This window comes from Dendrobium catenatum, unplaced genomic scaffold (assembly GCF_001605985.2).
Source record: "Dendrobium catenatum unplaced genomic scaffold, ASM160598v2 fragScaff_scaffold_1021, whole genome shotgun sequence".
NCBI classification, from domain to species: domain Eukaryota; kingdom Viridiplantae; phylum Streptophyta; class Magnoliopsida; order Asparagales; family Orchidaceae; genus Dendrobium; species Dendrobium catenatum.
This window is the reverse complement of record NW_021319483.1, coordinates 2,973,367-2,998,322: the sequence shown is the minus strand read 5'-3', so window position 1 is coordinate 2,998,322 and position 24,956 is coordinate 2,973,367. Positions and strand designations below refer to the sequence as shown.

The 24,956-nt window shown below is 35.6% G+C and overlaps 2 protein-coding genes across 2 annotated transcripts in view; both read left to right on the top strand.

Annotated features, from left to right (window-relative positions):
• Positions 1–753: 753 nt before the first annotated feature.
• Positions 754–8,790, top strand: LOC110106277 (ABC transporter G family member 44-like). The gene is made up of 24 exons (XM_020836110.2): positions 754–1,195; positions 1,281–1,401; positions 1,508–1,596; positions 2,109–2,193; positions 2,290–2,449; positions 2,767–2,843; positions 2,932–2,985; positions 3,074–3,164; positions 3,274–3,575; positions 3,656–3,937; positions 4,013–4,332; positions 4,450–4,610; positions 4,960–5,063; positions 5,403–5,559; positions 5,643–5,744; positions 5,818–5,945; positions 6,035–6,367; positions 6,453–6,743; positions 6,834–6,917; positions 6,999–7,132; positions 7,220–7,447; positions 7,711–7,882; positions 7,976–8,230; positions 8,310–8,790. The coding sequence occupies exons 1-24, from the start codon at positions 879–881 to the stop codon at positions 8,568–8,570; spliced, it is 4,308 nt and encodes a 1,435-aa protein (XP_020691769.1). The 5' UTR covers positions 754–878; the 3' UTR covers positions 8,571–8,790.
• Positions 8,791–16,196: 7,406 nt separating this feature from the next.
• The window catches only part of LOC110106280 (transcriptional corepressor LEUNIG), a 44,368-nt gene continuing 35,608 nt past the window's right edge, over positions 16,197–24,956 (top strand). Inside the window, exons 1-3 of the mRNA XM_020836115.2 lie at positions 16,197–16,518; positions 17,103–17,200; positions 17,285–17,394. Of these exons, the coding sequence (XP_020691774.1) occupies positions 16,487–16,518; positions 17,103–17,200; positions 17,285–17,394 (240 nt within the window). The 5' untranslated portion in view covers positions 16,197–16,486. The remainder of the gene's footprint in view (positions 16,519–17,102; positions 17,201–17,284; positions 17,395–24,956) is intronic.

Below are 24,956 nucleotides of genomic sequence, written 5' to 3'. Positions count from 1 at the left end.
CTAATTTTATCTTCAACTAGAGCTACTCTAACATTTTCACGTATATGCTCATTTTGTATCTTGTCTCTAAGAGGACATCCATTAATCCACGTGAGAATGCTCACCTCTACCATGCTTAACTTATATTACGCTTCTTTTTTAATGGCCGTAATTAAAAAAGAAAGAAAAAATTTAAAGTTATTATTTTGTTATAGCTTTAATATGATCTTAATAAGGTGGTAATTATGCAGCCAGTGGGGGCTATGCCCCTAGCAGAAATCTGCTCCTGATTAAAAACTTAAGAAGTTGTAGAAAATTAAAATACAAATTTAATCGTTCAAACTTCAAACAAATAATGAAATAATTCACAGTTAGGCGGCTCCGAATTAATTGGGCACGTGGCCAAGATGCCCGGTCGGCCGCCGCCCGTTTAAACGGGGGGAAATTTTGCCATCGTTGTTTTTGAACTAAAAAGCTTGAATTTCTAGAGAGAAAAAGAGCGTGGTCAATCGGACCGTTGAGTTTTTGATTTCAAACGATTGACAGATGGACATTGGAGGATTGTCGAGATATGAGGGGTAGTTTGGGCAGAAAAAACATAATCTCCTCACATGTGACGCGGGCACTGGGCCCCAAATTCCGCTGCCTCCTTGCCAGGCAAAAAGCGTTCCATATGAACACATTAACCAAACTTCTAGAAACCAAAGAAACTCGCCAATCCTTACACGTTTCAGTCTTACTTTATGTACTACACCAACCATTCTCCTTTATAAGCTCCTTACCAGCTGCAAACGAAGAATCACTTTGTAGAAATACATTTCTCTTCTCTCTCTGTCACAACAAACAAGGAAGCAAACAGAAGAAGAAGGAGGAGGAGGAGGAGAAAAGAGAGAGTTTCAATGGACGCCGTTGCGGTGGCTCGTATGGGCAGCTTGAGATCAGGAAGCTCTTCCATTTGGAAAGCAGATGAAATCTTTTCAAGATCGGCACACGAAGAAGATGATGAAGAAGCTCTCAAATGGGCGGCCCTTGAGAAGCTCCCTACTTACAGCAGGTTGAGGAAAGGCTTACTTACTATGGCAGAAGGAGGGGGGAAGGAGATTGATATTGAAGATCTTGGATTTGAAGAGAGGAAGGAGTTGTTGGAGAGATTGGTCAGAGTTGCAGAGGAGGATAATGAAAAATTTCTGAGGAAGCTTAGAGACAGAATGGATAGGTAATTAATGTTGCTTTATCAATTCTTCAGATTGTTTTCATGCTGTTGATTAATTAATTCTCTTTTGTTTTGTACTCAATTTCAGAGTTGGAATTGAGCTTCCAACTATTGAGGTGAGATATGAGCATCTTAGTATTGAAGCAGAGGCATATGTGGGTAATAGAGGATTGCCAACACTCTTTAATTCCATCATAAATATTTTTGAGGTAATTATTAGAATCTTTCAGTATGCGGATAGTTATGATATTAAATGATCAAGCTTAAGTTAATGTATTGAGGTACTAACCTTGTTTTTTATTTTGCTCTATGAAGACCGTTGCTAATTGCCTACATATATTACCAAACAAGAAGAAGCCTCTAACTATCCTTCACGATATCAGTGGAGTCATCAAGCCTCGAAGGTACAAGCAGCATTAATTTCAATTTACATCTAAGGCTTCTTTCTTACAATTTTTTTTTTTTTTTCCTTTCAAATTGTAACCACGTTGGTATTTGGCAAACAATTTCTCAATTGAGTTTCCGAATGCTCTGTTTCTTAGAATAACTTTGAATGACAGATCTAATCGTACTATGTTTTAAGGGAGCAATTATGTTTATTAATTTCCTGAGGTTTTACGATTCAATTACATAATAACTTTAAAGTTTTGTTTATTACAATTTTTTTATTGCTTTCTAAAATAATTTTTTAGCAAAAAAAATTTATTAAAAATTTATTTTAAGAAATAATAATAAAGCCATCTCAAAAGAAGCTTTTTTTTTTTTTTTGCAATAGTTTTACAACTTTTGAGACAGCCATAATCGCACCAAATAGTCTCTTGTAAAATAATAATAATAATAATAATAATAATATGCTCTTCCATGAGAAAAAATAGTAGCTTATATTTTTTTTCTTTTTTCTTTTTGTGAATTGTAGGATGACTTTACTCTTAGGACCCCCTGGTTCTGGAAAAACTACTTTGTTGTTAGCTCTAGCTGGAAAGTTGGATTCAGACGTCAAGGTTACCATTAATTCAGAGCAAATTAATCTAAATCAACACAATTTCTACATATCTATTTATTTATTTATTTATTTATTTTGTGAAAACAAAATACAGGTATCTGGAAGAGTGACTTACAATGGTCATGGAATGAATGAGTTTGTGCCCCAAAGAACAGCTGCATACATCAGTCAATATGATCTACATATAGGCGAGATGACAGTTCGAGAAACTTTGTCCTTCTCTGCTAGGTGTCAAGGAGTTGGTACTCGTTACGGTAAGCAAAATTTTCAAACTATTCATACATGTCACATAAGTGATTGAATGTGTTTCATCCTGAATTTGAAGAGTATGATCCAAATAAGGTTTAAGGGAGTGATTGTCAGGAGAAAATGGAGGCAGGAATGAACCAAATCTCATAATATAAAGGCACCTTATAGTGTAGTGGGTTGATTTGCTTTAAAGAATTCACATTTAGATGTGTTTGTAGAACACTTATGATATGAGTGACTATTCAAAAGTTACATGAAAAAGATAAAATCTTGAGGTTATTACAGAATGAGTGATATTTTTTTCTTTTTTTGCTTGTTGAAGACATGCTGTCGGAGCTAGCAAGGAGAGAGAAGGCAGCAAATATCAAACCAGATCCAGACATTGATGTTTTCATGAAGGTGAGATTTCCATTCTGGTGTTACTGCAAGTAAAAACTATGTCAGATTTTCTTTTATCATTAGTCAAGCTAATTTTAATAATCTACAGGCAACTTCAATGGAGGGACAAAAGACCAACATTGTTACTGATTACGTTTTAAAGGTATATAATATACAACAACAATGCAAAATTATGTTAATTCTCTCTCCATGTGATTCAATATTGATTCCATATTGTTGATTGAACATAGATCTTAGGTTTGGATATATGTGCTGATACAATGGTTGGAGATGATATGAGAAGAGGCATTTCAGGAGGACAGAGGAAAAGAGTTACAACAGGTGAAAAAGCAAGAATATGAAATCTCAATTAGTAATCCTCATACCAATTTATTTATCTGCTGATGTGAGTAACTCATTTGGAATTTGTATTACCAATATATGAGAACAGGTGAGATGATTGTTGGACCAGCAAAAGCTTTGTTTATGGATGAGATATCAACTGGCCTCGATAGCTCGACGACTTACCAGATTGTGAACTCACTAAAGCAATCCATCCATATACTTGACGGCACAGCTGTCATTTCTCTACTTCAGCCAGCGCCCGAGACATTCGACCTCTTTGATGATATAATTCTTATATCAGATGGTCAAGTTGTGTATCACGGTCCCCGCGAGCATGTGCTAGAGTTCTTTGAGTCTCTAGGCTTTAAATGCCCAGAGAGAAAAGGTGTTGCTGATTTCTTACAAGAAGTAGGTTCTAAACAACAAATTTGCTTATGATATTTGCACTTTTTGATACAATTGATAAACTTTGGCATCTGACTTTGTAGGTAACATCTAAGAAAGATCAGCAACAATACTGGCAACGTCACAACGAACCTTACAGATTTGTGCCTGTAAGGGAATTTGCAGAAGCATTCCAATCCTTTCATGTTGGAGAGAAACTAACGAATGAGCTTTCTGTCCCATATGATAAGAGCAAGGAACACCCTGCAGCTCTTACAATTTCAAAATATGGTGTTAGCACCAAAGAACTTCTTAAAGCTTGTTTTTCAAGAGAATATTTGCTCATGAAAAGGAATTCATTTGTCTATGGTTTTAGAGGATTTCAGGTGAGTGAGAACTTACTCATTTCCTATATATGATTAATGGATTATTAATAACTTGTCCATTCTTACTATGTGCAGCTCATGGTGATGGCAACCATAACAATGACACTCTTTTTAAGGACTAATATGCATAGAGATAATATCTCCCCTGATGGAGGAATTTATATGGGCTCACTCTTCTTCTCAATTATCATGATAATGTTCAATGGTTTCTCTGAGCTTGCATTGACAATTTTGAAGCTCCCTGTCTTCTTCAAACAAAGAGATTATCTCTTTTATCCTGCATGGGCTTATGCAATTCCAACATGGATACTCAAGATTCCTATAACTGTTATGGAAGTTGGTGGCTGGGTATTTCTCTCCTATTATGTCATAGGATATGATCCTAATGTTGGAAGGTGAAGAAAAAAAAAATATTTCAGTAAAATTTGTTCCTATGACTAGTTTATTTATAGTTTCTTAGTAGCATTGTATCTTATTAATCTGACAAAAAACAAAAACCATTTTTCTTGTAGGTTATTTAAACAATTTTTTCTACTACTAGCTGTCAACCAAATGGCCTCAGCTTTATTTCGTTTCATTGCTGCACTGGGGAGAAACTTAATTGTTGCCAATGTTTTTGGATCATTTGCATTGTTGGTGATGATTATTTTGGGAGGATTCATTCTATCACATGGTACATTCTTGTGACTTTTGTCTTTAATTTATGAGATTTTCTTCTGTTTAGGGCTGCTATAATAGGTTGTATAAGTAATTTGTAGAAATATTACAGGAAAAATAGATTTTTTAACTATTATGTGTATCATACACTTTTATCATTGTGAAAAGGTGGGATAATTATTTTCCTACAGTTAGCATATTTAATTATAAAGCTTCTTCACATCACAAAAAACTTTGATAATGAATTAAATAATAGTCTAAAACTGTCTAAAAAATAAAGCTATAAAATAATTACCCCAACTAAATAAAGCTAGTTTCTCAATTTGATGTTACTCACTTACACAACATTTTTTCACTTGTTACAGATAATGTCAAGAAATGGTGGATATGGGGCTACTGGATCTCACCTCTTATGTATGCCCAGAATGCTATTTCAACAAACGAGTTCCTTGGCCACGCTTGGAGTCATGTAAGTAACATACGTACTAAAGCTAATCAAAATAAGGAAAAATAGAACATTATGCTTCTACTGCACATTAAACTTCAGTAACTATGTGCTTTGGGCATCGTATAATAGAGGGCAGGAAATGTTAAATCTTGGGAAGTTGTTTTAATCCCTAGGATCAAATTATGACTACAACAAATTTGTGCTTTAGCACTCTAACTTTCACGAAAATAAAAATATATAAATTAAGCATGATTCCAAAGAAATGCCCATTGTATGAACTAATGCATAAGAAGACAAACACACATATATCAGCATCAAGATTAGAATATGGCTAACCTCTTCTCCATAATTGGAATGTAGATTTTGCCGGAACAAAAAGAAAGCCTAGGGGTACAAGTATTGAAGTCACGTGGAGTCTTTACACAAGCAAAATGGTACTGGATTGGTATTGGTGCATTGCTTGGATACATGTTTGTATTCAATTTTCTTTTCACCGTTGCTCTTTCTTATCTCAAACGTGAGTATCTTCCCACAACTTATCAACATGGACACCTAATACACTCTTAAATCTAGCTGAAGATCATTTTCTCATGTTTGCAGCATTTGGAAAATCCCAGCCAAGCATATCTGAAGAAACACTGAAGGAGAAACAAGCAAATATTACTGGAGAAATGATTGAATCAATGGAAAATAAATCTGAAGGTCTTTCAATCTGACCATCATTTTATGATATTTATCTCTTCTTTCATCATTATTAATAATATATTTGGTACAGGAAGTGCAAACATTAGAGCAGGCAACAATGCAGTTGAATCTCAACAAAACAAGAAAGGAATGGTTCTTCCTTTTACTCCACTCAGCATGACATTTGACAATATAAGATACTCTGTGGACATGCCAGAGGTAATCTAATATGAAGATTAGTGTGGTATATATACTGATGCAAAGATTTCATGCTTTGTTTCCAAATATTGAGAAATTTGTGCTTGCAGGAAATGAAGGCCAAAGGGATTCAAGAAGACCGTTTGGAGCTATTAAAAGGTGTAAGTGGATCTTTCAGACCAGGTGTGCTCACAGCGCTGATGGGCGTTAGTGGGGCTGGTAAGACAACTTTGATGGATGTATTGGCCGGAAGAAAAACTGGAGGATATATAGAAGGAAGCATCATGATAAATGGTTATCCTAAGAAACAGGAAACCTTTGCTCGAGTTTCAGGATATTGTGAACAAAATGATATCCATTCCCCTTATGTGACAGTTTATGAGTCTTTGGTTTATTCAGCATGGCTTCGATTGCCTGCTGAGGTTGGTTCTGAAAAAGGAAAGGTTGGTGACGAAAAATACTCTGTATTCTTAAATTGCTTTTTATCCCAAGCTTTTACAAACTAACATATTAATCTTTTGACATTAGATGTTTATAGAAGAGATAATGGAGCTTGTGGAACTTACTCCATTGAGGGGAGCATTGGTGGGATTGCCAGGAGTAAATGGACTATCAACAGAGCAACGCAAGAGATTGACCATTGCAGTTGAGCTCGTTGCTAATCCAGCTATTATATTCATGGATGAGCCTACATCTGGACTTGATGCCAGAGCTGCTGCTATTGTCATGAGAACAGTAAGGAATACTGTAGACACTGGCAGAACTGTAGTGTGCACAATCCATCAACCTAGCATAGACATATTTGAAGCATTTGATGAGGTTAGATACCAATATTATTATGATTATAATTCTACTGTATAACATATTGTTGAATGAATAGGATTAACATGCCACTCATGGTGATTGCAGCTCTTCCTAATGAAACGTGGTGGAAAAGAGATCTATGTAGGACCATTGGGTCACCATTCTAGTCAACTGATTAGTTACTTTGAGGTAAGGCAATTAGAAGTTAATAATTCATCAATGGTTCTAAAACTATTAGCAAAGAGTAATATTGTGACTTCACTTTGCCAGGGAATTGAAGGAGTAAGCAAAATAAAGGATAGCTATAACCCAGCAACATGGATGTTAGAAGTGACAACAATAGCACAAGAGGAAATACTAGGGGTTGATTTCACTGATGTCTACAAGAATTCTGAATTGTTTCAGTGAGTAGCCTGCGTTCATTTTTTTCCAGCAACTAATTTTGTTTTCCTTGACAATATAACTAATACTAATCTCATTCTTCATTACAGGAGGAATAAGGCTTTGATCAAGGAGTTGAGCATACCTCCACCTGGTTCAAATGATCTTTTCTTCCCAACACAGTACTCGCAGACCTTCGTTTCTCAATGCATGGCTAGCCTTTGGAAACAGCATTTGTCATACTGGAGAAATCCACCATACACAGCAGTGCGGTTTTTCTTCACATTGATCATAGCCTTGATATTTGGAACAATTTTTTGGGATCTAGGTGGCAAAAAGTAAGTTAGCAAACCACTTATTAAATTTGCTTTTCTCTCCATCTTTTCAAATTCCAACTCTACATCTACTGCACTATACTAAGTGGTGGAATCACAAAACTCTTGTCCCTAGATTTGAGAAAGATCCTATGTATAATATGGATGTATGTCCATAAATTCGCTTGTAATTATATATATTATAGAAAGTTTAGTTGGCTTTTTAGCCCCCTCTAATTTAAAATCCTAATTCTAATACTGACTATGCTGATGAACGCCTCACACAGGAGCAAACAACAGGATTTGTTTAATGCAATGGGTTCAATGTATGCTTCTGTTTTGTTTCTTGGAATTTCGAATGCTTCTTCAGTTCAACCTGTGGTGTCTGTCGAGAGAACTGTCTTTTATAGGGAAAGAGCAGCAGGAATGTACTCAGCTTTGCCTTATGCATTTGGACAGGTAATGTCTCTTTCACTAGTTTCATGGCAGATTAATCTTGACACCAAAACTTTTTCTTTATCGTCTTACCAATGTTTTTTAATGGATTTGTAGGTTGGAATTGAAATCCCTTATGTCTTTATCCAAGCAATCATATATGGGATCATAGTTTATTCAATGATTGGGTTTGAATGGACAGCTGCCAAATTCTTTTGGTACTTGTTCTTCATGTTCTTCACATTCCTATACTTCACATACTATGGCATGATGGCCGTAGGCTTAACACCCAATTATAACATCGCTTCCATAGTATCTTCAGCATTTTATGGATTGTGGAACCTCTTCTCTGGCTTTATTATTCCACGACCAGTAAGTTCTAATTAAAAAAATGAAATGTTCTATTTAATTTAATGAAAACCGAAATTAAGAACTTTTTTTATTATTGCAGAGGATGCCTGTCTGGTGGAGATGGTATTCATGGGCATGTCCTGTTGCATGGACACTATATGGATTGGTAGCTTCACAATTTGGAGATTTACATGAGACATTTGAAAATAGTGATGTTGTCATCTCTCAATTTATAAGAAGCTACTTTGGATTCAAACATGATTTCTTGGGAGTGGTTGCTGTTGTAGTTGTTGGATTCGCAGCACTCTTTGCCTTCCTATTTGGGTTTGCCATTAAAGCATTGAACTTTCAAAGAAGATGAAGGATTTGATGAAGTAAATCAAGAAGTTCTACTAGTCATGATTGAAGCAAAATTTGTTTGTTATGTGTTCTGTGAGAAGAAAGGTCTTGTGACCTTGATGTATTTCTTCATTTCTTTATGATTTTAGGGAAATGCTAAGGCAAAGTTATTTTTATTTGTAATTATTTTTTGTAGATTATATGATTTTCAATTGTGTCTAAGATATGAAATTAAATTGTCATTAGAGTAATATAATTTTCTTTCACAAGTAAAAAAATTGTGTGTAACAAGCATTCATTTATGGTGGTCATTTCAAACAACATCTTAACAAGTAAAATTTTGAAAAACTTCACCTTTAATATATCTCCTGAATACTTTTATTCAAATATTTATGTCATGAAGGCCTTTGATAGTATTGATCAAACAATTTTGCTACAGGGGCTCCTGGATAAAGTTATTTCTTTGGCCATTTATGAATTGGAGTCAAAAGCTTCTAACCTCATCATTGGGAACTTATGTTGTTAATTCAAATCTTCTAAGGGCATGAGACAATGATGCCCTCCTTTTCTTGTAAGAATTTGAATGTAAAACTGAAGTGTTTCTTTGCATATTCCTAAACCCTGTTGTTTATTATTTCATTGTCACCCAAAAATACAGAACCCTTCAGCAAAGTCGACAGCAGGAAAATTTATTTAGGGTTTTCAAAATCATCATTCATTGTTAAAAATATAAAATCAAAATTATAAAATGTTTAATATGTTTTTCAAGTAAAACAAAATTATAAGAAAGTAAGTACAAGAAATTAAATGCATACAACACATACACAATTTTTATATGGTTTGGATTTCAACTTAACCTCATTGCCTGTCAAGCCCCCCACCTTCTATGATTTTACTATGTCGATCTTGCTATTGCAAATCTCCAAAAACATTTGGAACTAAAGAAATGTGTATGGAAGAATATAGATATGACTTTTGAGATAGCCGTTAAAGAAAAAAATATTTGAATTGTAGCTATTTGTTAATAGAAAAAGCTAGAGTCATAAATTCTAATGTGACTAACTTAAGATTCTCTAAGATAATAGATTTGTTCTTGAATGGCTTTTGAATATCATTGATTGTCTCCTAAATGTCTTGATCATATGATTATTTATTGATATTGCTTTTAGATATAAAATTCGGGCAACCACTTAATATTGAAATCAACTAGTGCAAAAAATTAGAACTTCCAAACATATGTTTTTTATTGTTAAAAAAAAGTTCATGCACATCGGGAGCTCATAAGATCAACATAAGATCCCACGATGTTTCCCCTTTTTAGTTTTCCACATAAAAAAATACCATGTCTTTTTTGAGATGCTCTCAACTTATCCATGTATGTGTGGATTTTAGTTCAATATTAAAATGATAAGATTTTCCTCAACCACCATAAATATTTTAGCATTTAATCATACAATATAAATTATTTTGAAGTTGACTTGATATTTCAAAATAAGGAATAACTTAATGTTGGGGATGATGAGTAAACACCACAATGACGAAACAAGCAAGAAAGTAAAAGCAACAGAAAGTAAAGAACAACAGGATTTAACGTGAAAAAACTTAAAGTAGGGGAAAAAGCTACGGGAGCTACCACCACACCAAGAATCTACTATAAAAATTGAGAGAAATAAGTGCAAATCTCTCTTCTCTCTTACTCGCTCTTTACTTCTCTTCTCAAATGCTTCGTTCTCAATGTTTTCACACCCTCAAAATACAAGAGAAAGTCAAGTAAATAACTCCAAGGGATGCAACCTTTCAGAAAAATGAGAAAAAAAAAACCATCCACTCCATCTCGCAGCGCTGCGACGCTAGTTTGAAGCGTTGGGGCGCTTGAACCTCTCTGTCTTGATCTACTTCAGTGCCATATCTATACCACTGAAGTGCTCTGCTCTCTATCGTTAAGCGCTAAGGAGCTTGAAAATATAGCACCAGTGCGCTTGGGTATGCATCTCCCCTCGCACTCCCTAGCGAGCATGAGAAACTTGAAGTCCGAGGCAATAAAACAACATAATTTGATTCCACACATAACAATCTTCCACTTGGAAACTGACTTCAATCAATTCTTCTCCCGATCAGCACCATCAATCATAGCACCTATAGTGTGGCTCACCCTTGCTATCATCCTCCATAAAGACCAAACTGAAGCTATTATCAACCATCACCATTTTCGTCAGTATGTCTACAGGAGTCTCGATCACATGTATCTTTTCTAAAAATAACTGGCCATCTTCTAGAAGAGACCTGACGAAATGATACCGAAGCTAGATGTACTTCTTCCTAGCATGGAATGCAACATTCTTGGCTACATGTATATCACTATGCAGCTTTCCATTCCTTTTCTCTTTGCCAAGTTCTGTTAAGAAACTTTGCAATCAAATCATCTCCTTGCTAGCCTCAGTGATAGTAATATACTCAACTTCTGTGGTTGAGAGTGCAACAATCTTCTATAACCTGAAAACCCAACTAACGACAATCTTTCCCAAAGTGAAGATATAACATATTGTGCTTCTCCTACCATCAAGATCTCTAACAAGAACAAGATCTATATAACCCTGTAAATCAATCGCCGCACCACCAAAGCAAAAAAACTTTGTTAGCTAATCCTCTCAAGTACCTGATAATCCACTTAACTGCCTCCCAATGAAGTTTGTTTGTGTTGCTCATAAATATGCTGACTACTCTCACTGTATATGCTATATCAAAGCTTGTGTAGATCATAGCATACATCAAACTTCTAACTGTTGAAGCATATGGAGTATTTTTTAATATGTTATTCATTTGCTTCAGTTGTAGGTGATTAATCTTTAGAAAATTGAAAGTGCCTACCCAAGGGAGTGCAAACTGCCTTTGCCTTACTCATGTTGAATCTCTGAAGCACCTTTTAACATACTTTGCCTGAGAAAACTTTAGTATGCATGCACTTCTATCTTTATTTATTCATATATAAAAAATTTTCTTTGTTGTAATTAGATCTTTCATTTCAAACTCATTTGATAACTGCTACTTTAGATATCTTATTTTCTCTGTATCTGAACCTGAAATCAGCATGTCATCTAGATACAAAAGCAGATTAATATAATAGTTATCAAAATATTTTAAAAAATAATAGTGATAAGCCTGACACTTTGTGTTCCCATTATCTGACATAAACTTATTAAATCTCCTGCACCACTGTATTGGTGCCAACTCAGTATGTGTAAGCTCCTCCTTAGCCTACACACCAGATCTTCATTGCATGTGACTACATATCCTTGAAATTACACCACGTATAACTTTTTATCAAGGTCGTTATAAAGAAATGTTGTCTTTACAACTTCTTAATCATTATCATATTCAATTTTAATATATTTGGAAGAATCTTCAAGAGTTTCATTTCTATCATTATACATTTTATTTTCATTGAATTTAACATTCCTGCTCCTGATTATTTTTTTATTATAATAATCTTAGAATTTGTAGACAAATTCATTTGAACCATATCTAATAAATGTATATATAATAGATTTTGGATCAACTTTACTTTTAGATCCTCCATTAACATGAATGGATGAACAATCAAAAACTTCAAGGCGGGATATACTAACTCCTTTCCTCAAAGGAACTAATGGACCATGGTTTATTAAATAACTATAGTATTAACTGCCTTTGTCCAGAACTGTTTGAGTTGACCAGCATGTAAACTCATGCTCCTCGTACACTTAGTGATCGTTTTATTCATGTTCTCTTTAACACCATTTTGCTACAGTGTCCTTGGAAAAATGAACTCATATATAATCTCATTCAAAGCACAATACTCCTTGAATTTTTTATCACGATACTCAACACCGTTATCTGATTTGATAAACTTGTGTCTCAAGCTCAACCATGACCTTCCATTTTTTAAAAGCATCAAACACATCTGACTTATATTTTAAGAAGTATATCCATACCTTCATACAGCGATCATCAATAAATATACCAAAATACAAAGATCCTTATATAGAAGTAACTGGAGCAATATTTCATACATTAGTATGCACTAACTCCAACTTATTTGACTCAATCTTTGAACCAGTATTTGAAAAACTCACCCTATGTTACTTGTCATATATATAGTCTTCACAAAAATCTAAATATATAGATTTTAAGCTATGAAGCTTTCCTTTAATAAGAAGTGAATGCATACCTTTCTTACTCATATGACCAAGTCTTTGATATTAAAGACCTCCATCAATAATGAATCTCATACTCTAATAGAATTTGTTTTTCTATTAATAACATGCAGGGTGCCTTCAATACTGTCACGAGCTATAACCATAGCCCCCTTTGTCACTTTCCATGCATCTTCTGTGAATGATATCACATAGTCTGAGTTTGCAAGCTAACTCACAGAAACTAAACTCCTCTTCAAACAAGGAACATGCCTAACATTCTTGAGTCTCCAAATTAACCCATACGACATTCTGATATCAACATCTTCATGTCCAATAATATTGCAGGGCTTGTTATCCCCAAGATACACTTTACCCAAATTACATTTAGTATAGTTATTTAATGCCTTGTTATTATGACTTGCATGAAAAAAAGAACAATAATTTATCACCCAAGATTTAGAATTGTCCAGAGATAAAATCAGAGAATTTGATCGAAACTATATGTAAATACATTTGTAGAGTGAATTTTGTCTTGACCTCCACCACTACCCTTCTTTGAAACTGTATAATCCTCCTACAAGTGATATTTCTTTCCACGGATCCAACATATAACTTTTCCTCTACATGAAGTAGACTTTCCTCTCTTAGATTTAGATCTCCCTCTATTTGAATTTCTCTCTAAGCCCCTTCCACTTGCTTCAACATTTAGAGCAGAATTTGAAGATTAATCATTCGCCCTCTAGTGAACCTCTTTATTAAGCACTAACCCCATAATATCATCAAAGTTAGACTTTGAACTTCCGAAAGAGTTACAGAAGTAACAAGCCCTTCATAGCTTTCTAGCAATACATATAACATCAATAAAGCCCTCACTCATCATCAAAATTGATGCCAATTGAACACAATTAACTCATCATAGTGATCAAGTTATTTAGGTATTCCTCTATTAGAGTGTTGTCCAACATCTTCATATTGAATAACTTTTTCATCATGAACACTTTATTTAAGGCCGATGACTTCTCATACATCTTAGTCAGTGCTGCCATGAGATCGAACGTAGTCTTCTCATTTATAATGTTGAATGCAGTCGATGGAGAAAATGAAAGTTATATGAAACCTAGCGTAGTCTGATAAAAAACCTCCCATTCTTCTATAGTCATATAATCCAGCTTTTTTGTGATTTCTTCCAATGACAAATACAACTTTTATATAATAAATTGTTAATTTGCATCCTCTAGAATGTGAAATTCGTAACTGTTGAACTTCTCAATCTAGTACATTGCTTCGTTCGCCATTAGTCCCACTCGATCTACATAACCTCACTCTAGTACCCGTTATTAGGGATGATGAGTAAACACCACAGGGATGAAATAAGCATGCAAGTAAAAATAGCGAAAAGTAGAGGATACCAAGATTTAGCGTGAAACAAAATCAATATAGGGAAAAAACCACGGAGCCACACCACACCAAGATATCCGTTAAAAAATGGGAGACATAAGTACATTTATCTCTTATCTCTTGCTCTATTCCTACTTCTCTTCTCACATGCACCATTCTCAATATTTTCATACCCTCAAAATACAAGAGAAAGTCAAGGGTTGCAAACCTTTAGAAATCAAGAAAGAAAATCGTCTAGTCCATCTCGTGGCGCTAGTATGGAGCTCTGCGATGCTTTAACCTCTATCTTGATCCACTACAGCGCCGTATCTATATCGCCGCAACCCTCTACTCTCTATTGTTCAGTGTTAAGGCACATTGGGAACACAATGTTAGGGTGCTCGGGTACGTAGTATTGGGGTGCTTGGGTACATACCGCCTGATATTGTACGAAAATAAATTCGAGTGCAAAGTACCCGAACTCAAGCAGGGGGTAAACCCCACACACCTCCCAACGAGCACGAGAAATTTATGGCCCGAGGCAACAAAATTGCCTGATTGATCAACAAAATTAGATCCCACATATAACACCTAAAAAGAGAATGATTAGGGGAAAAAATGGCAACCTTAATGTTTAACAATAAAGAGTAAATGATTTAGAAGAATGATGAAAGTTTAAAGCAAATTCATTTTTTATCATGCTTCAATGACCTTTATAAGTTTGAAGAAATTTTAATTACTCCACAAATATTTGGATTATGATAAATGTATATTTTCATTATGGTGGTACCAAAGCTTAATGATATTGAAGAAGGATTCTATGTATGGCCAACCTCACAAAAAATGTCCCCTCTTAAATTCTAGTAAAGATTCCCTTTCTGTAGAGTGCAGTGTTGTATTTATAGATATTTTTAAGTGACATACGACATCTCGTATCAATTCCCTTAATTATTGAGCGTTCATTCAACATGTAAGTGCCCTAGTGTTGTTGGGATTAAAGAATATAGGAATCGTTAGATTTGTCTTGTCGAGACGCTCGATTTGATTGAGTATGCCAAATTTCTATATCATTTGGTCATTTAAGTAACATTTAAAAAATCATAACTATGTTTCAAGTTCTTGATTTGAGCTAATTTGGACTCAGATTATATCATTTTTTGTGTATTTGTGATCGTCTCGTCAATCTTATCTATTTGATTATAAGTTTATTATAATTAGAATTTGAATGATCTTAAATATATCTTTTTAACGACTTCTAATTCAAATATGTATCAAAATTCATGTCAGATCTAACTATTTTTCGATGAAATATCAAATTTATTTTAAAAATGTTATCTTATAGTGTTTATGATATATACTTCATTTGGGATATTTTTTGACCAATATATTTTTATTACTTTCAATAAAATTTTATATTAAAAAATATTTTAAAAAATAATAAGGAAAACGTCTCAAAAAAATCATAAAGATACTATATAAGCAAAATGCTATGATATGTTGATAACTTATTTTTTTAAGGTGGAAAATAAATATATGATCGAACTCCCATAATTGTGAACATTTTAATCTTTGAGCTTCGGATTCCACCTGAAATCTTATTTCTTTGGCGCAGGCCGATAGCGACCGACCGTATGAAATGTATATAAAGCTGATGCCATCTGAATACGAAAGGCTAAATTACTCAATCGTCCTTCTGACGTGCTACGAACTAGTGACATGGAGACGGTGGCGATTTCGTTAATTATTGAAAACATATGTCTCAAGTTGTTGCAAACACCCCACTCACCTGATCGAAACGGACGGCGGATGATGCATTGCCACTTTCTTTCGGCCTATGTTTACGTGGCGCTATCTTTGCCGTTCATCGGATGACCAAATTATTGTACAGGAATCCCAGGCCATTTCCGAGGAGAGAGAAATCATTCAAAATGAGAAAAGCCATTGCCAGGGCTTATTCGGTTATCCCGCCAAATTCGACCGCGAAACTGACCGCTGACGCGGCCAATTATTTAGCCACAAACCCTTTGGTCAAATGAAAAGGTGCGAAATCTGGGTTGGACGCTAAAAGAATTTATGTTCCTCTGGAAGTTTTATTCATCGCAGCACGGTCAGGTCGTCCTGTCGCACAGGCCGAATAGATTTTTCCTTTTCTATTTCTTTTTCGTCTTCTCTCGCTCTCTCTACCCTATGTTGGTAATCGCGGGGTTTATGTTGAGCTTTTTAGCACATGAACGGACATCTCTTGGAGAAATTTGTGAAGCTGAGAATAGAACGAAGAATGGCGCCGACCTTCGCTATTAGGTGAAAGATTTGTGGGCGCCGGCGAGGCGAAGGAGGAAGAAGAGGAAGGAGAAAGACTCGGGCTTGCTTGTTTTTGGTGGGAATCATGTCTCAGACAAACTGGGAAGCGGATAAAATGTGAGTTCTTGTTGTTTATTTGCTTTTCAAAATGGTATTTTTTTATATTATGGGATGGTATTTATTGTTTTTTCTGTGGAGAAATAGTTGAGTTTCCATATTTGATCAAGGCTTTATCTGTTTTTGGTTCTTTTTTGCAGATTTCTATTCCTGTGCTGAGATTAATGATTTCATCGTTTGCTGTTTTAGGTTTTTTGGGGGATTTCAGCAACATAGAGGATTCGAGGGTTTTCAGTTTCTGGGGATTCTAGGATGTTTATTGTTCCTGGGTTCTTGATCTTATTAAGTGGCAAAAACCTTTTTTTTTTCCCTGGTTGGGTCTAACGAGCTTTCGTATTGCTAAGACATTGCATTCTGGAGCGCACCTAGTTTTTTATTTTGATTTTGTTCTTTTAGCTGTTTTTATGTGATTTTTGTTTACTTTTGGACCCTTGCCATTGATAGCGTATACTATTTGAAGCTTGTCCCGTCCATAAAACGCACTAAACTTTTTTTTTTGCCTTGATTTATTTCTTCAATTTTCAAATATTTATAATTATCTTGATTTAAATTAAGTTAATTTTTACTTCCAACATTTGGAGCAGGTTGGATGTCTATATCTATGATTATTTAGTAAAGAGGAATTTGCAGGCCACTGCAAAGGCTTTTCAAGCTGAAGGGAAGGTATCTTCGGATCCTGTTGGTGAGTATGATAGAGAGTTATGGTTTATTTTCTTACATTTATATGTTTGAAATAATTCTTATCTCTGGAATGGGATGGGTTCAGCTATCGATGCTCCAGGTGGCTTTCTATTTGAATGGTGGTCAGTTTTTTGGGATATTTTTATTGCAAGAACGAATGAGAAGCATTCTGATGTTGCCGCATCATATATTGAGGCATGTGGTTTCCCTAATTTTTTTTTTCTCCAAGATTTCCATTACTATTAGAAATTCTGGTTGATAGAATGAATTTCTACCTTTTTTTGAATTATTAATATTTTTTAACAACTGATTCAATGTTTGTCTGTGAAAAGCCACGTGGTCTCTCTATAGTAGGCTCCCTTTACAGTTATTAGTAAACTTGCTGAAGTTTGTTGTACAAATTTAGCCAACATTGATTATGATTTTGGACAAGTTTCAAATGGATTTTATGAGTTACATGTCATTTTACTGTGTTTTCCTTTGTGAATTCAGAGGTTTTCATGGCAATTTTTTTTCTATGTTGTAGATCCAAGTCTTGGATGAGAAATGTGGAGTGTTGCGTTAGGTAGTCGTCAGCTAGCGTAAAACTTGTCGAATAATCATGACATGAATCCTTTAATACATTGTGTTAATGCTAGGGCGTTTTTTGGAAGCGACGCGCTGTATGGTCTGAATAAAGTAACAAGTGTGCAATGGCCGTTGCACTGTCGTCTAGGTGTAGTGTTAAATAGACAAGGGTTCCCACATCATGGACGGATGTGGGCAAAGAAGTTAGTCTATAAAACTAAAATTAGGATAAAAATCATGCAACTTAATGTAATTGATATATATTATGATTCCTAGAAAAATAAATATTCTATGCATTTTGGAAATTAAATGGGTTGGAGAGGTGTTATACTTCTCTCCAGGATGACAGTGAGGCTTCTAAATAGGAAACAATTGAAACTAATATGGGAAAGGCTTCTAAAATTGAAAATATTGGTAACAACTTTTCAGGAGAAATGAAGATTGATGGTGAATCTGAAAAAGAGATTGAAAATGCATCCTCCAATGTAGAAGTACAAAACTCCAAGGATGCTTCAGTAATGTTTTTGTTGAAGCCCAATCAGATAAAACTTTTGATATTGAGGGAACCATAAATGTAGATAATGGACAAGAAACTTCATTAGAAACTAATACTAAAGAGGTTGTGGTGATGTGAAACATAAAGCAGTTGCAGGAATTGCATGGACATTATAAAAAAATATTAAACTTACTAATTAAAATTTAATGTTTCACAAGATTAGATTTTAGGATTTCTCAGTTAAAAATCTTATAATAGCATACTGTTACAATATAGAGTAGGGAGAAATTAGAATAAGAATGAAAAATATTAAATTCTTAATTTCCCTATCACAAAAATCCACTGGTTAACAAAAAGAATGGTCGCCTTGAGTTTCCCTCACTCATACTCTTGAGTATTTTTAGCGGAAGAATAATTTATACAATATTAATGATGCCACCACAAGATAGTAGGCACTTACAATATTTCTCAATGAAGAGTTATCCGGAGAGGAGGTAGCTGATGGATGATGGAGAATTTGCTATTGAACTGGAAGTTGATGCTCGTCGATGATGATTGTCAAGGAAAAGAAGATCCGATCGATATTGTCTTCAATAGAGTGGTCGATCTCAAAATCGAAGTCGAAGAAGGGAGACCAATGAACATCCACTCATCCTTGAGGGTCGGATACGAATTCATGATCATGCTCGGGGTCGACCATCTATGGAGAGTGAAAGTTCCTCCAATTTTGGGAGGGGCCTAGGGTGGCTGGCGGCTTGTATAGAGAAAGAGGAGAAGAGGGGTTCAAGAGAGGTTATGAGAATTAAATCCAATAATTATTCCAGAGTTGGGTAATTAATTAGTGGAGTTAATGAGAGGAGTGAGAGAAGGGAATTCAAATTTTGAATTCCCCAGAAGAGAGGGAGGGATGGGCGGCCGGTTCTTAGAAGGGGGAGTTTGATCGGGGTTCAATTAGGAAGGGGCAGTATTAAGGGTGTGAGAGAGACAGAGTTGAGATGATGGAGAGAGAGAGATGGAGAGAGAGGAGAGAGAGAGAGGATGATTGGAGATGAATGAGAGAGAATGAGAGGGGGGGGGGGGAGAGGGGCGGCCAATGATGGGGCTTGATTTGGTGAATTGATGACTTTTTATAATTGAAACTTTAATTAGGAAAGTTAAAGGGCCTTTCAAAATTTAAAATTCAAATTAAATTAATGGAGGGAGCTTTCTTAATTAATTCCAAAATATGGGACAATTTTGAATTTCAAATTAATTTGTAAATTTGAACTTAAATTTTAGGTTTCCCAAAATACCTTGAATTAAATTAGGAAAGTAATAATGGTGCAATTTGAAATTGGAGCCAAGGGGATTGGGTGGGTTTGGCTGCGGCAAGGAGGAGGGGAATTGGCAGCGGCAGGGGGGATAGGGAATCAACCAGCGTGTGGGTGTTTGGCTTGTGGTATAGTCCGAAGTTTGGAGAGGCGGACACTTTCTGTGTGGTGACAGGAATTTCTTTTGCGCTCATCCTAGGGAGTCTTCTTCTTCTTTAGAGCTTCTTTATATCACTCTGAGAACAAGAATACATAATTTTTTTATTAATTATCGTCCATGCTTCTATAATAGCGAAGGCCTCCATATATAGGCCTAAAAAATAAAAGAGACTTAAAGACTAAAATGCCCTTTGGGCTACAACACTAACTAATCATGCATAGGGGAAAGGGAAATCGAGAGCTCGGACACTTTCTGTGGCTAACAGGAATTGCTTTTGCCCTCACCTAGGGACTTCTCTTCTCTTTAGAGCTTTCAACACTCATGAGAACAAGAATACATAAATTTTTTATTAATTATCGTTCATGCTTCTATAATAGCGAAGACCTCCATATATAGGCCTCAAAAATAAAAGAGACTCAAAGACTAAAATGCCCTTTGGGCTACAACACTAACTAATCATGCATAGGGGTACAATGGTAAAGACTAAAACATAAGCACAAGAAATACATAAAATCCATCATAAATAAAGACTCATAATCGTAGCCATCAATCTTTGATTCCTCCTGTGATAGATACATCAGAATCTCCTGTTGATGTCCTCATCATGTGGACTACAAAGTACAAGCAAGCAATGAGGATGCTTAGGTGGAATTGATTTTGAAAGAAAGGATGCTGGTGGGGCTAGGAATTTAGAAAAAAAAAATCGTTGTATCTATTGAAGAAATTGAGAAATCATCTAAGGGCACTGGGCAAAGCGGTTCAAATAATGGAGAATAAAGCAGGAGACGCTGGTAATGAAATATTAGGAATTGTTGATGATGATTATACAACTCATAAAGAAGGAAAAGGGAAGAATGAGGTTGCATCAAGTGACGAAGCCATGAAATCATCTAATGTAAGTGAGAATATACATTAAGTTGATTCAACTAACGAAATTTTAGCTAGGGAGGCTGTTCAAATTGAAGTAGACAATAACTCTGAGGCTGTGAGCATCAATCATAGAAACACTAAAGAAGAGAATGCCTTTTATCCTTCCATCCATGTTTAAAAGATCAAATCTAAATTGCTAAATTTGATAACAACAAAGGATGCCTAATCATGCTTGAATTATATACCAAATGTGCTCCGATTGTCATATCTGATTCCTAAATCCAACGGTCCGTGAATGTTCCGTGTCATTAAGATTCATTCTCAAATAGTCTCTTGCCAACATGATGTGACACTTGCCCTTTGATTGTGTGATTTTGCCGTAAAAGGACACAACTATATTATATTATTATAATCATTGCCAAAGCTCGTATGCTACCTAATATTTTCAAACATTTGAGTAATAAATCATATGATATACTCGATAGGTACAAAGCCCTTTTTTGTCAGTTAAGGTTGATTCGAATGTATCCCCTTAGAAAAATACCACCCCAAATCTACGAGGCATTCTTAGACGAAGCAACCATGACTGTCGACAAGGTTCCTTCTGTAAGGTTGGGTCAACTATCACCTATGACTAAGTAGACCAGGGACCATGACAGCCCAGAACGATGTAACAATGAGATCTTTATCGGGATCATCTTCATTCCCCTCATCACCCATTTTAAGTATTTGATGCTAAATTTCAAATCATTAACTCTAAAATTTAAACCCTAAAATTGTTACTATTATACGCTAGGTAATTATTGCGACCTACTTAACGACTAGCCTTAATCAAAAGTTCTCTCTCATTATTGAGATGAGTAATTAAATATAGGGGCTTGCACTTATAAGAAACAAGAACTCATTTCATAAAGTCGTCGCAAAAGGAGGGCAAAATCTCTAGATAATGTCTTATCTAAAACCCACTTTGCCTTCTGAAAATTTACCCGTAACTTAATTCTGTTAAAACTCTCCCCTCCAACAAAAAGAGTTGTGTGGAGAAGTCGTGTCACAAATTTTCGAAAACACAATAATAGCCCTCTTACCTTTTTTTAGATGGATAAAATTTAGTCCCATTGATTAGGTGAAGAAGTCGAGCACCCACGTTTGACCTTATTGACTCTCGGTTGCTTTCAAGGTCATGACATATCATCTCAATACACGTGTTAAAATATATAAATTAATTGTGCCATTTGGGTCTCCTTGCCTATTTGGTGAGGTTGTATGACCATATAATTAGGTTGATTCTAATATTTGGATTGTAAGGCCCAAGGTTTAAAATTGCGTAAATAAGCCTCGAGGCATTTTTCATCCATGAGGCAAGGCGTAAGCCTCGAGGCGGTGTGAGGCGTAAGCCTCACGGACGCAGAATTGCGTAAATGAAAATTTAAGGGTTTTAGCAGGTAAATAATAACAAGTTTCTATCATACAATAAAAACATCTAAATGACATGTTAAATTAGTGGAAAATAAGAAAATAGATGCAATAAAATCATATCCCAAAGTACAAAATCACAAAATATTAGTCTATCAAAACTCCCAAAGTACAATTAAGAAAGAACATAAAATTCAATCATATCCCATCACTCAATGGGTTTTCAAGGGATTCTTCTTCACTAATTGTATTTATGAATGTCATATTTTCATCATCTTCAATGTGACTCACTTTTCTCTTTCCTGTTCAATAAGAATGATCATTATCATGTTAATTGCTCACTTGATATAAATATAATGCAATAGTATATAAGAAGTTGTGGTATACTTTTATTTGATTGTTGTGCTACAGAACTAGTGGATGTGTGTAGTGTGGTACTAGTGGATGTGCCCACTTGATTTGTTTCGCCCCTCAAGACATCCACACTTAGATCTTCTAGCTGCAGGTCTGATAATGACAAATTTGTCTCATCATCTATGAACCACTCATTATTAGATTCCACATCATCACATATTAACGGGTCCTCATCATCCTTCAACCCTTTATTCCTCAACCTCCTATCTCTCAACCTCTTATTGTGCATAATATACACAAGAGAGTTCATTTTGAGTGTTGAAAGCCGATTTCTTCTTTTTGTTTGCACTTGACTATATGTACTCCAGTTTCGCTCACACCCAGAAGAAGAACAAGTGAGACCCAAAACTTTAACAACAAAACTCTGTAACTCAGGAGTGGAATTACCAAATTGGATCCACCATTCAACTATTTTCAAGAAGAAAAATGATAATAAGAACATATTAAAGTGTTTTGTATTTATAAAAATAAGTATACATGGAGATCGTTTGGCAATAGTTGATTTTGCTGCTTGCAAACCAAAAAATCCCTTAGAGGCGTGCACCTCTTAACCCGTGAGGTGTGCGCCTCACATGATATTGCGCAATAGCGCCTTAGAGGCCCGCCTCTTAACCCGTGAGGCGTACGCCTCATCTGGAGCCAGAATTGCGTGGGCTTTGAGGCGCTTGAGGGCTGAATTGCGCAAAGGCGCGCCTCTAATTTCACAATTTTAAACTATGGTAAGGCTTACATGTGCACATGCTGAAAGCTCGGACTGTTAGTCATACCCTTATTATTAACTCAAAATAAGAGCAATATATCTCAAATTTTTAATAAGATAAATTCTAAATCAAATACTAGTCAATAATCTAAATGATGTGTTATGATGGGACTCGCAATATGATGCAAGAAAAAAATTAGGAAGACCCCAATTTTTTGCAAGCAAAAGAAAAGACTTCCTATAAACATAAGAAAATACACAAAATACTAAAAAATAGACAAAATACGACATTTAAATAAAATACAACTTTTATAGGATAAAGATGGCTCTTACAAACTTATGACATAAAAATAAACACCTAAACTTGCTTTTCTTGGATTGAGAAGAAATATACAATTTGCGTCGAACTTGCAGAGAGAAGAGAGAGGTAAGAAGCCGAGACGAAGGAGAGGACTAGCTCGCAAGCCTTCCTAGAAGAAAAGAGGGATGGAACAAACTCGCAAGCTTTTCCACGAAGAAAACCTGCAGGTTTTGGCTCCAAAAATCAACACACATTCTCTTCTTTTTTATTACAAATTACTTTATATTTATAGGGGAAAATGAGCAGCCAAAGAACCCAAAATATCCCCAAATAAACCATTAAAACAAGGGAAGATAGAAGGCCAAGGAGCTGTCCAGGAACAACACCCAAAGAGTCACAAAGGGGGCCAACATTCAAGCTAGAAACAGAACCCGAACAACCACACAGAAAACCAAAAAAGGCAGCTAGGGGACCGGAACAGGCAGTCTAAGGGAACCAGAACAACAGCTAAAGGGAACCGAAACAGACATCTAGGGGATCGGAACAGGTAGTCAAAGGGGGAGGAATGAGCTTCACAAGAAACCGCAAAAGGCAGCCAAGGGGGGAAAGGAACCACAGGAAGGGGGGCCAAGTGGGGAAACCAAAGGGTCAATAGAGAAGGGGGGGGGAAAGAGGGGGGGGGGGGGGGGGGGATGAACTCAAATAATTTCAAATTAATGAGCTGAATAAGTAGTAGCTCAACATTAATGAGCTGACTTTAATAGCTTTAGTAGTGGTCAAATAAGCTCACTAAAATTATAACCCAAAATATTTTGACCCCCCCTTTGCCTACTTCAAATTCTCCTCCAGTTGAAAGGACTCATCTCCTGATGAGGATGCTTTAGGATTTTTCTGATGAGATGAATGTGCCGCATCTAGCTTTGATACCAATTTTGATGCAGGAAACTAGATTAGAAAGAACCAAGATAGGATTATAAAGAACCAAGATAGGAGAACACCATGACTAATAGAACACGACTCGATTCAACACTTAAGAATACCAACATCCAAACAAACTTCAAAAACAAACGAAAGCTAAAAAAACGAAACAAAATTAAAAATAAAAACCACTACCCTCTGAAAAACCAGCAAGCGGTTTCCTCACATGCAACGAAAAGTAGGCAATATAAAATAAGTGCTTAAGGGCTTACAAATCAAGGGTCCACCACAGCTACAAGGTCCAATGTCCACCAAAACTCCTTCGACAAATGCTACCAAATCAGCCAACAAACTCCTCCAATAGCACAAGAAGAAAGATACAAGTGGAGTGGAACTTGCGGAGAGAAGAAAGAGGTTAGAAGCCCAAGACGAAATAGTGGGGAGAAAGAGAGAAATGGAACAAGCTCTCAAGCTTTTCCATGAAGAAAACCCGCAGGTTTTGGCTCCAAAAAATCAACACACAATCTCTTCTTTTTTATTACAAAATACTTTATATTTATAGGGGAAAAGGGGCAGCCAAACAGCCCAAAACATCCCCAAATAAACCA